This window comes from Thermobia domestica, chromosome 2 (assembly GCF_964235325.1).
Source record: "Thermobia domestica chromosome 2, izTheDome1.hap1.1, whole genome shotgun sequence".
In the NCBI taxonomy this organism is placed as follows: domain Eukaryota; kingdom Metazoa; phylum Arthropoda; class Insecta; order Zygentoma; family Lepismatidae; genus Thermobia; species Thermobia domestica.
In genome coordinates, this window is record NC_137455.1 from 368,607,408 (window position 1) to 368,620,303 (window position 12,896).

Consider the following 12,896-nt stretch of genomic DNA (forward strand, 5'->3'; position numbering starts at 1 on the left):
CATTCTGCAAAGCAAACTTTTTTTTTTTTTTTTTGCCATTGATCCGATATTTAGAAAATCTGGATTTCATAATCAATTTCGAAAATAACTTTCAAATGTAATTTTCAAGAAGCCATTTTTAATAAGCAAATAATAATTAAGTGGAAGCCGCTATAAAGAAATTAAAGAAACACAAATCTCCGGGTGTAGATGAAATTCCGGCTGAGTTAATTTTAGCTGGAGGCGAAAAATTGTGGAACAAGATACACAAACTCATTCTCCTTATCTGGAACAAGGAAGAATTGCCACAAGAGTGGAAAGAGTCAATCATTGTTCCAATTCACAAGAAAGGCGACAAAACTGACTGTAATAATTATCGAGGCATTTCTCTTCTGTCAACATCCTATAAAATCCTTTCAAATATTCTGTTAGCAAGATTGACCCCATACGCAGATGAAATTATTGGAGATTATCAGTGCGGATTTAGACGAAATCGATCAACTATCGACCAAATATTTACCATTCGCCAAATACTCGAAAAGAAGTGGGAATACAATACCCCGGTACATCAACTATTTATTGATTTTAGAAAGGCTTACGACTCGGTTAGGAGAGAAACATTATACAACGTTCTTACAGAGCTTGGAATACCGAGAAAGCTAATTAGATTAATTAAGATATGTTTAAGTGAATCCCAAAGTAAAGTCCGGGTAGGAAAATTTTTGTCCACGAGCTTCCACGTCGAAAATGGCCTGAAACAAGGAGATGCGTTGTCGCCATTATTATTTAACTTTGTGCTGGAATACGCCATAAGGAAAATCAAAGATAGCAACCAGGGCCTAGAGTTGAACGGCATTCACCAGGTTATGGCATATGCTGATGATGTAAATTTAATAGGGGATGATAGGAGAACAGTAGAAATAAATGCAGAGATATTATTAAACGCTTGCAGGGACATGGGTTTACAAGTAAATGCAGAGAAAACTAAATACATGGAAGTGCGTCGGGACCGTAATACGGCAAATTGTGGATGCGTTAAAATATTAAATAATACTTTTGATAAAGTGGATACTTTCAAATATTTAGGATCAATATTAACAGACGAAAATCATATTCACGAAGAAATTAAATGTCGACTAAAAGCAGGGAATTCGTGTTACTATTCGGTTCAAAATCTCTTGTCGTCGCGAATTCTGTCGAGGAATTTGAAGCTTAAAATATATAAAACGATAATCATGCCTGTTGTTCTGTATGGTTGCGAAGCATGGTCGCTTACTCTGAGGGAAGAACATAGACTGAAAGTATTTGAGAACAGGATCCTGAGAAGAATATTCGGACCCAAGAGGAACGAGAATGGGGAATGGCGGAAGCTTCATAACGAGGAACTACATAGTTTATACGGTTTACCCAACATTGTTAGGGTCGTCAAGTCTAGGAGGCTTAGGTGGGCAGGTCATGTAGCTAGAATGGAAGAAAGTAGAAACGCTTTCAAAGTCTTGACTGGTAGACCCATAGGAAAACGACCACTAGGAAGACCTAGGCGCAGATGGGAGGACAATATTAAGATGGATCTCGCAGAGATAGGAATACAAAGTAGAAACTGGATCCAATTAGCTAAGGATAGAAGTCAGTGGAGAGCTTTTGTGAACGCGGCACTGAACCTCCGGGTTCCATAGGCCATAAAGTTAGTTAGTTAGTTAGTTAGTTAGTTTTTTTTTTATAGATGCCAAATATCTTTTCCACAAAACTCTATATATAATTAAAATAATGACGCTGAATGAAAATCGTATGTAGCGTACATAAAAACGTTTATAGTATGTTACATGTGTATTAAATTCTGTAAGTTTTAGACTTAACGCACAGCAAACGTAGAACGCAAAAAAGGAGTATATTTTGTACGTAGTTTCCGTATAAGTTTTCCGAATAAACGTGCTTTCCGTACGAACGAAATAACTGTATATATATGAGGTCAGGATCTCACATACAGATGACGTATGTAATATATAGCTGACGAATGTAACATATGTATATATATGTAATTTATGGAAGTCTGTTAGATTAGCATGAGATAACATCTAACCGGGAAAAAGAGCAGTGCATATGTAGGATACGGATAACGTACGCTTCGTACTGATTTCGGTAGTAAATGTAAGTATCCCGTATATTTGTACAGTATATTGCTGTCTGGATAACGGACTTTTCTCAGTGTGAAGATTTTAAACGAAACCCTTTTCAGGTTCTTTACATCAGATCTTAAATACGTAGAGAGGCTTTTTAATAGTTAGACTTTTGTATTCAAACCCGAATCCAATTTAATTTCATCGAGAATATGATAATAACAGTAAATTAATTATATTTTTTCATATCGTTATTTTCATAATCACCAACCGGACATTATTAAAATTCCATTTCACGCGATTTATTCTTTGTTTATTTTTTTAAAAAACTAATTAAAATTCTTGTCAATATTTATTTTTCTTATGCATAACTGTATCCATATACAAATAAATTAAGTTTATGCTTATTATCATAGGTATAACAATTGATTTACTTCTCAAACTTTTAAATTTATTAGTTTCATACAATAACTATTTAAAGTATCACAACTATCATTTTTTATTAATTATACTAAAAGATAAATTAGCACATGTTTATTTATCAATGTAGAAATGTTGAGAATTTCCCTTCTTCCTACTCAAGTACATTTCTCATGCATGTACAGTCATTCATTTTAATCTAAATTTGTCATTTCTATGCCGATAGTTCCTGAATGTGTATGATTCTCTTAACTGATGTATCCAGGCCCGTGCTGGCCCACCGGGACACCGGGACGTGTCCCCGTGCGCCCTCCGAAATATCACAGTATAAATAAAAATACAAGTTTTCAGTTATAAATTCTGACAATTTTATTGGTAAAGAACCCGTGAAAGATGCAGTACGCCCTTTACATAGGCGCCCTTCCGAGACCACATCAAAGATGAACGATTTTATTTACTCTTCTGGTATAGCACAGTTCTATACAATAAATACACATAGTTACTTTTGGCGAAGAACCCGTGAAAGGCACAGTGCGCCCTTTACATAAGGCGCCTACGAAACATCACATTATAGATAAGTGGTTTTAGTTAACCTGTATACCAACTTTGTTTAATAAATTCAAATACTGACTGATAGTACAGAACCTGTGAAGAATACAAGGCGCCCTTTACATAAGATGCCCTGCGAAATATCACCTTTTTATTTCATTCTTTTGTATTCTTCTTTATTTCATTCTTCAGTTTTATATTATAAATTCATACAGTTGATATTGGCAGAGAACAGGTAAACAAGAGAATCACTTATAAAAATATTATAAAGTTATATAGCTATAAAACGAAACAATGTGATACATCAAGAATAGTTTGGATAGTCAAACGTACGATGCATTTATGTAATACTACACTGACATTCGTCTCTAATTTACGATTTTTACGGCATCGAAGCTTTCACAGTCTTAATATACATCCATATATCCGAGCATATTCATTGTTCCTGTGTGTTTTAAAGCAGTGTTCGGATAATCAGCCCCTGTTGTATTTCTGAAATATAGCAGCATTAATTTCCGTAAAATGTGGTCTTCCTGTCACCATGGCACGGCGCGTCCTCAGGTTGTGGATCGAGGAGAAGGCCTCTGGGATATAGAGGTTAGCTGCGAATATACTGAGTAAGCAGTCGCGGACAGACAAGGGGTGATAATCCAGCTTGAGAATTTGGTGTGAAGCTAACAACCTCATCCTGTATTAAAAAAAGAGAGAGATTGTTCAGATAAGTTCGCTGAATCCTCGGATCAGAACTGATAACTTGGCACGAACTCCGCAAAGTAAAATCGACATGAAATTTGGAACATGAAATATAAGAAGTCTCTATAGGGCAGGCGCGTTAAAATTTGTAAAAAATGAGTTTAGAAATAGAGGAGTTCAGTCGGAGAATTTTATGTTCTTTTACGGGGAACAAATTAAAAATTACCAACTAGAAACAGGGCTTTCCGTTTACAAACGAATACGAAATGTCAGCAATTACATAGGTTGAATTTGTAAATGATAGATTTTCTTTTACTTCTCTTAAGGGTCGGTTGTGTAATATTATTGTTTTAAATGCACATGCCCCAACAGAAAATAAGGATGGCGATTAAAAAATACAGTTTTTTATGAAAGAATGGAACGGGTATTTGATCATCTTCTGCAATACCATATGAAAATTCTGTTAGGCGGTTTCAATGCGAAGGTAGGACCAGATGATGTTTTCAAACCGATTATAGGGAATAAATGTTTGCATAAGGAAGATTATGACAACGGCGTTAGACTCGTGAACTGTGCAATATCCAGAAACCTTATCGTGAAGATTACAAAATTCCAACATCGCGACATTCATAAATATACTTGGACTTCAACAGATGGAATAACACATATTCAAACTGATCATGTAGACAGAAAAGAACAATCTAGCACAACTGATGCTCGGTCGTTCAGAAGAGTTGATTGTGATAGCAAGAGAGAGACTATCGTTGAATAAAGGAAATATTCAATATCTGAAAACGGAGCGGTATTTTTTTTAAAATAGAGGATGGTCAGGTGAGAGGGGAGCCAGATTGAAGTGTCGAATAGATTCTCGGTTTTAGAAGGTTCGGAATGCACTAGTGTTCAAGATACTTCGTTGAAATTAGAGATAACATTAAAATTTCAGCAGAAGAAATATTGGAGCACGCAGAAATACGTAGTAACAAACCATGGTTCAACCAGGAATGTACTAAAGTAGCAGAGAAGAGAAAACAGAAGAAACTGCGTTGGCTACAAAATCCGAATGAAATAACTACATAAAATTTCATTGTCATCTGGCAGAAAAATTCTAAAACTTTTAGAACAAAGAAACGCGACTTTTGAAAGTTAAAATTAATTAACTTCAAGATAATAGTGAAAACAAAAACATTCGAGGTTTGTATCAATGCATCAACGAACTTAAGAAAGGCTATCAACTTCGTGCTTATATATTAAAGAAACCTAAAGGAACAGTTCTCACAGATACAGATAGCATCTTAAATAGATGGAAAGATTTCTTTGACGATTTGCTCAACACAGCCAAAAACTAACGTGCGTGGAGAAAGTGAAATGCATGCAGCATAACAGTATATTCCAGAACCTAACCAGACAGAAATAGAAATCGCTATTAAAAAAGTTAAACACACATCTCCGGGTGTAGACGAAATTCTGGTTGACTTCATTTTAGCTGGAGGGGAAAAATTGTAGAGCAAGATACACAAACTCATTCTCATTATCTGGAACAAGGAGGAATTGCCACAAGAGTGAAGAGAATCAATCATTGTTCCAGTTCAGAAGATAAGCAACAAAACAGATTTAATAATTATCGAGGCATTTCTCTTCTATCAACATGCAATAAATCCTCTTAAGCATTGTATTAGCAAGATTGACTCAATACGCAGATGAAATTATTGGAGATTATCAGAACGGATTTAGGTAAAATCGAACAACTACCGACCAGATATTTACCATTCGACTAATACTTGAAAAGAAATGAGAGAATGCAACATCCTGGCATATCAATTATTGACTTTAGACTGTGGTAGGAGGGAAACATTGTACAATATGCTTACAGAACTTGCAATACCGAAAAAGGTAGATTAATAAAGATATGTTTAAATGAATCCCAAAGTAGGTTCGAGTAGGGAAATTCTTGTTCACGAGCTTTCACGTTGAGAATGACCTGAAACAAGGAGATGCGTTGTCGTCATTATTATTTACTTTGTTCTGGAGAACACGATAAGGAAAATCAAAGACAGCAATCAGGCCCTAGAGCTGAATTGTATTTGCCAGGTTATGGCGTATGCTGATGATGTAAATTTAATAGGTAATGATAGAATGATCGAAAGGAACGCAGAAATCTTAATTAACGCTTGCAGGGATATAGGCTTAAAAGTAAATGCAGAAAAAACTAAATAAATGGAAGTTTGTCGGGATCGTATTACTGCATTTTATGTATGCGTTAAAATTCCAAATAATATTTTCTTTCGACAAATATTATTTGGAATATTTATGTATTCCAAATAATATTATAATACTTTCAAATATCTAGGATCATTATTAACAGACCAAAACCATAATCACTAAAAAATTGATGTCAACTGAAAGCAGGGATTTCGTGCTATTATTCAGTTAAGAATCTTTGGTTGTCACTAATTCTGTTGAGGAATTTGTAGCTCAAAATATAAAACGATAATCATCCCTGTTGTGCTGTATGGTTGCGAAACATGGTCACTGACTCTGAGGGAAAATCGCAGACTCAAAGTATTTGAAAACAAGATTCTTAAACCAATATTCGAACTCCAAAAGGAACGGGAATGGGGAAAGGCGGAAACTTCATAAGGAGGAACTGCATAATTTTATACCGTTTACCAAACATTGTTAGGGTCATCAAGTCTAGGAGGCTCAAATGGTCGGTTTATGTAGTGACAATGGAAGAAATTAGAAAAGCTTTCGAAGTTGTAATTGGAAATCCAAATAGGAAAATGACCATTAGGAAGACCGAGGCGCAGATGGGAGGACAATAATAAAATGGTTCTCGCAGAGATTGAAATATAAAGTAGAAACTGGGTTCAGTTTTCTAAAGACAGAAATCAATGGAGAGCTTTAATAAACGCGGCAATGAGCCTCCTGCGTCCATAGGCGTGCTATATTAAGTTGTTGATACATTTAGCTTCTTTTTATTTGACAGAAATATTATTACATGAACTAAAAAGTTTTTCTGTACTAAAGAGGAGAGGATTTCGATTCTAGGTTAAAATGGTACCCATACTTTCTTTCAAAGTCTCTCTCTCTCTCTCTCCCTCTCTCTCTCTCTCTCTCTCTCTCTCTCTCTCTATATATATATATATATATATATATATATATATATATATATATATATATATATATATATATATATATATATATATAAATATATATTCCCGTTTGTATGGGCGCCCTTTTAGTAGACTTGTCCACCGCCCTCATTAGTATCCCAGCACGGCCCTGGATGTATCTAATGTGCTTTTATCTAAATTACGTTAGTCAGTAATGTTAATAGGCCCGTAGCCATCCCAAAAATGTAGGGGGGGGGGCGGCTGAAGCTGGGGTGCCCAATCCAACCATATTATAGTTCATCACCATACTATAGTTCATTTGCAAGCCTACAGTGAAAATTTTAGGGGGCAACAAAGATTTGGGGGGCAGCCCCCCGAGACCTCCTAAATACGGGTCTGAGTGTTAACATCACCACAATGTACAATACTTATATTTTTTTTAATAATTAAATGAAAACACATCAACAATAACAGAGGATAGGCTTATCTAAGGTTACTTTGTATTGATATATTGTTACTTGCATATAATTATAAATAATCATGTCTTTGGAAAAAGAGTGCGAATTAGTCGATTTCTCCAAGTTAAAAAAAAATCCCGTTTAAACAAACTTGCTATAATCGTACCAACTCTGCTAACAACAACGATTAAACTTAACACACTTGACTTAGGTTTAGAGGAAAGCACACCAGTATTATACGATTCTAATACAAACTTACAGCAGCAGATCTCACTAAAATGTCCTTTTCAAGAAACATATACACGCAACTCCCAACACACCTAACCCAACCAAATTACTTTTTACAATTAATTTTCTGTTAATAATCCTCAAACGGATTTATGTTTAGCACATTGAATTGAATAATTTGAATGATATAATAAATATAACAGAGGGTAGGACTGGAAAATAACATCCCCTCCTGTGATTTTTTTCTGCCTTCCAGCCAGGGATAAAAGCTTTCCAGAGGGGGATTTTCCCCTACATCCCTGGCCGCAATTCGCACCCTAATTTCGAATATTATAATTATTTGTTACTACAAAATATGTTGACGTAAGAAACAATCATTATGACAAAGAACTTATGCAGAATTATAAATTCATTAGCAACGTGTGGTTAAATTTGTGGTAACATTCCATTACAATTTTCCCGTATTATTAGTGCATGCCATGAACGTGATGAGGAAATTCCACTGTACAATCCATATCGTTCCATTTATAATTATAAATCAACATTGATCAGCATTCACACATCTATTGCGCATAAATTCATTATTGCATACCTTTGTTCTCACTAACAGTGCTCCCGTTGTGTGAACCCGCTCTAAGTATTTCCAGATCAAAAAATCAACACCCTCGTCTCAGATGATATCATGGGGTCGCGGTGGCTCAGTAGTAGAGCGTTCACCCCTGGTGCTTGGGGTCCCGGGTTCGATCCCACCCCGCCGCCAAGGGAACTTTGTGGCGGACAAACACTGTGTGCGAGAGTTTTCTCGGGGTTCTCCCGTTTCCTCTCACTTTCTTCATTCCACCATTTCATTCATTACTCATCATCGCCGTCGTCTTTAGCCTGACCGGCATAACCGTGGGACGTAAAAATTAAAGATTTCATTTTCAGATAATATCATGTTACTTTGTGTTATGTGAACAGCACTTTATTGCTACCATCACCTCATCTCTTACGGCATTCTTATATATTAATGACAATAAATAAAAAAAATCGTGATACCCACTCTTAATATCTTCATACCACACTTAAATTGATATCACTTTCTTAAGACAAGGTGTTCCTTCTATGGCACGCCCATCTGTTAATGAGAATGAAACTGCATTTCAAAAAAAAAAAAAAAAAAAATAGTCAGTTATGAATTTTGTGTTGTTTTAAAAGTCGAGGTGTTTGTGATTATGTACATAACATGATGTCTCTATTTGTTTCTTTATTTTCTTCAGCGATTGTTTAATATTACTTTTGTTAATTTTTTTCAGGATATGAATATATGGTTCGAAAAAATCTGTTACCCAAAGAAACTGGATTTACTACAGATTACTACAAAAATGTAAATCCCGTGATTATAAATTCCTTCGCAACAGCTGCTTTTCGATTCGGACATTCGCTGGTTGATGGAACAATACAGTACGTAAGTGCTCTTTTTTTGGATACACATTGCATGTTTCTAGCAATTCAATTGCAAATTATTAATTGCAGACAAAAGAATAATACAATGATACAAAAATGTATTAATTTAAAATTTTTATATAACTATTTGGTCGAGTATTATATCTATATTCTACTTTTTTTTTTTTAACAATCCATAATTATGTAATGAGATTAAGGGAGACGGTGTTGATGAGATGGAATTAGGAATAATGGAATGACGAAAGTAGGAGAGAAAGCAAGATCCCGAAAAAGTTCAGTATTTGTCCGCTACGAAGTCCACTTGGTGAGAGCTGGGATCGAACCAAGGATCTAGAGATGAGCGTTCTACCAGTGAGATCCCGCGGTCTTACTATGAGTCGGTTTCCGCTCGAAGCTTTAAGCGCAGCGCATTATCGGTAACTGCTGAAAGACTTGGTCTACGAAGAAATCCGGTTAGGATTTCTAAAAGATAGCTTTAAGAATTAAATACATAAAATTAGGATTGTCATCTGTCCCGATTTTGGTGAAAATATACCATGTCTCGACGTGACCCTGTCGGAACTTTAAAATGTCTCAACTTCCATACTTATTGATGAAGTTGGTAACTATTATTATTATTATTATTATTATTATTATTATTAGTAGTAGTAGTAGTAGTAGTAGTAGTAGTAGTAGTAGTAGTAGTAGTAGTAGTAGTAATTAATAATAATAATGGATTTTAGTTTCCACATTAATATTCAGAGCCTTTAAAACAAGATGAAACTTTTCAACATTGGGAAATGAAACGAAGTGAAATCTTGGAGCTTTACGTCAGACGATTATGCAGGCTAGGCTAAAGGAGACGGTGATGATGAGAAATGAATGAAATGGTGGAATGAAGAAAGTGGGAGAAAACGGGAGAACCCTGAGGAAATCCACGTACACGGTGTTTGTCCACCACAAAATTCACTTGGCGAGGGCGACAGATAGCAATGTGTCTGGCAACAGAAAGTCTAAGCTCACTTTGTTATTAGTGAAGATTTAATTCTTAAGGCAGCAATAACTAATCAGAAATATACATTCAAGTGTGAGCAGCAGTAAATGTGAAAGTGGCAGCAACTGCAGCAGTAACAAGTATAAACAATACTGTTTCTACAAGAAGAATTATATTAAAGTATATGGATAATTAACTATTTATACGTTTATACTATTCATGTATTTAAGTACGTAACATGTATTCTAATACATAAGCTTCACACTATTCAAATTGGCCATGTTATTATTATATAGTATATGTTATAGGACCATAAATGATTTAAAATTGTTTCACTATCCTTTTATCATTTAGATATATACAGAATATAATTCATTCATAACTATAGAAAGAATTACATTAAATTATTAAGAAAAAGAAATGATAGATGTGGCCTTACAGTTTTGTTTGGAAAGATCGCAACCTTACATAAAATTTCTATTTAAGGTTAAAAAGTCATTTAATTTTAAAAATTTAATATTCTTTACTTTTGAAAATTTTATTGCCATCTAATTCGTACATTCTACGATAATTGACTTTATTTACAATAATAATAATCATATTTTAAAAAAGTTGTTACGAAATTTAAAAAAAAAATCTAATTTGTATTGCCTGTTAGTGACCTTACTTTTAATGCAAAAAATAAAGATTTTCACCCCTCGAACTTGTTATCAATATGTTTTCTCCTTTGACGGATATAAGTTTTTGAGTACTTCGAAGTACGCTATGCATAAAAAAAATTGCTACAGCTAACGCCGTGTAGGGATGCATTCGAGTCGAGTCGAGTCGAGATTTAAGCCTGTCTCGACTCGTCTCGAGAAAATGTTGTCTCGACTCGAAAATATGTTTCTGTCTCGACTCGTGTCTCGACCCGACAGTCTCGACTCGACTCGAATTCGAGTCGAGACGTCTCGAAATTCGAGTCGAGACAAAATGTACGAGTTAAAATATACGCACACATCAGCCAGACCATCATGACTACTTACCTAATTGTCAGTATGTCGACTTTTGGCATGGATAAAAACGGCGACACGTCTTGGCATACACGCAATGATCCTTGATAGGTCGCTGGAGAGAGCTGGCACCACATGTGCTCACTCAGGTTACCTAATTCCCGTAAATTCCGGGAAGGGGGGCGATGTGTTCTGACGTCACGTTCAATCACATCCCACAAGGGACATCACTCAAATGTCCGGCTCCAATTTCAATGAAACTTTTTTTGCTGATAGAAGGCATGTATGCATTACTTGTGATGACAAATTTTTGCCATGGTGCATGTTTTCTATTTTTTTATATATATAACTTTTAAGAGTTGTGATGTGGTTATTAGAGACTACTACAGAAGTCCCTTACTACCCTTTGTAAACGGAGCGTTAATGAAGAAAAGTGAAGAAAAACCATGTGGATACATATAAGTCCTGGGGGGAAGTCGTATGGTAGATATGACCTTGATGACAGCCATCTTGAAATCCGCCATTTTGAATTAAGGTCAAGTTTTCAAAATGGGAATAGGAAAATATGATGCATAATTTCGGGCTAGAATTTAATTTGAAAAATAATGGTGATGTCAGTTTTAAGATACACCCATTTGGGGGAAAGTTACAGGCATATTAATTGTTTTTACTTACTGTGTGCATAAGTCCCTTCTTACTTTCGTCTCAAGACCTGTAAATCGATCGCAACGGCAGAGCCCGGTTTCGCACTAGTGTTTAGAAATCTTTAAACTCACTTGAGGCAATATTTGTGGATTATTGCCTCACACACACACACACACACAGAATCAGAGTCCTCACACACCAAGGGTGAGAGCTGTGCCACTGAGTCCCAGCGGCCACGGGGCTAGGTCGAGTCCACTTTACGTTCATAGTTTCTTAGTACATAAATGTTACGATTATGAAATAGATTTTCCTTAATGAGCTGCATAAAAACAAAAGCTTTCGAAATGCATTAAACAATTAGCTCGATTTCAGTGTGAACTTAAAGTTATATCAGAGTGTAAATACGGATACGCACCAAAGCTCGAAAACTTAATACACTATTTCTCCTATATAGTCAGCATGTATCAAGCAATCGTTCAGCTTTCATTTGAGAGGATGGAAATCGAAGGCCCCTGAACAACTATGTTACTAATGTGCGGAATGTATTTATCTTACAGTGAACTGCTTTGATGCCAAGTGGCCTAACTCCAAAATTGAAATTTTCCAGGAGTAAAAGTTGAAGTTCAATATCTCATGAACAATCCATATTTCTTTTATGTTGGAAACCAAAACCATAACTACTGTATGTAGTTCATTGTTTTATAACTTAGTGTTTACAAAAATACTTTTAAAAAATACCTATTCATAGAAGTAAATGGTACTTATCTGTACTAGTTCTTGGCATCCAAGCAGTCCATTTATTGTATTACTAGCTTAATATACCCATTCTTCGCATGGGGGCTGTATTTGGAAGTCAACACCTGTGGAAGTATCACCATTCATTTCAGTGACCGCGAAAACTATGGATTTGACACTAGTATCAATCAATATGGGCTATTTATACATGTCTCGGTATTCCTCACCCGCTGACACCCGGCCCGCATACAGTAGTAGCTGAATTTGCAAGTCATCGCTGATGGAAGTGTCACCATTGATTTCAGCGACCGTGAAAACTATGGATTTGACACTAATGACGATCAATTTGAATACTTTACTACATGTCTCGCTAAACGCCCCCCTGAGACCCCCTGGTTCCAATTTTGACAGAAACGCTTCGCCTTAGACTGGGATCTGGACCAAGGTATCCGTGACCAAAATTTGGTAACTCTCGGTCAACTTGTCTGGTCCCCAGGTCGGTCCCAGTAAACGTCCCCCCGAGACCCCCCTGGTTCGAAATTTAAAAA

At 35.7% G+C, this 12,896-nt stretch overlaps 1 protein-coding gene across 1 annotated transcript in view; it reads left to right on the forward strand.

Annotated features, from left to right (window-relative positions):
* LOC145679613 (immunomodulatory peroxidase-like) overlaps positions 1 to 12,896 on the forward strand; it is a 139,917-nt gene that overhangs the window by 82,910 nt on the left and 44,111 nt on the right. Inside the window, exon 9 of the mRNA XM_081750189.1 lies at positions 8,853 to 9,000. Coding sequence (XP_081606315.1) covers positions 8,853 to 9,000 — 148 coding nt within the window. The remainder of the gene's footprint in view (positions 1 to 8,852; positions 9,001 to 12,896) is intronic.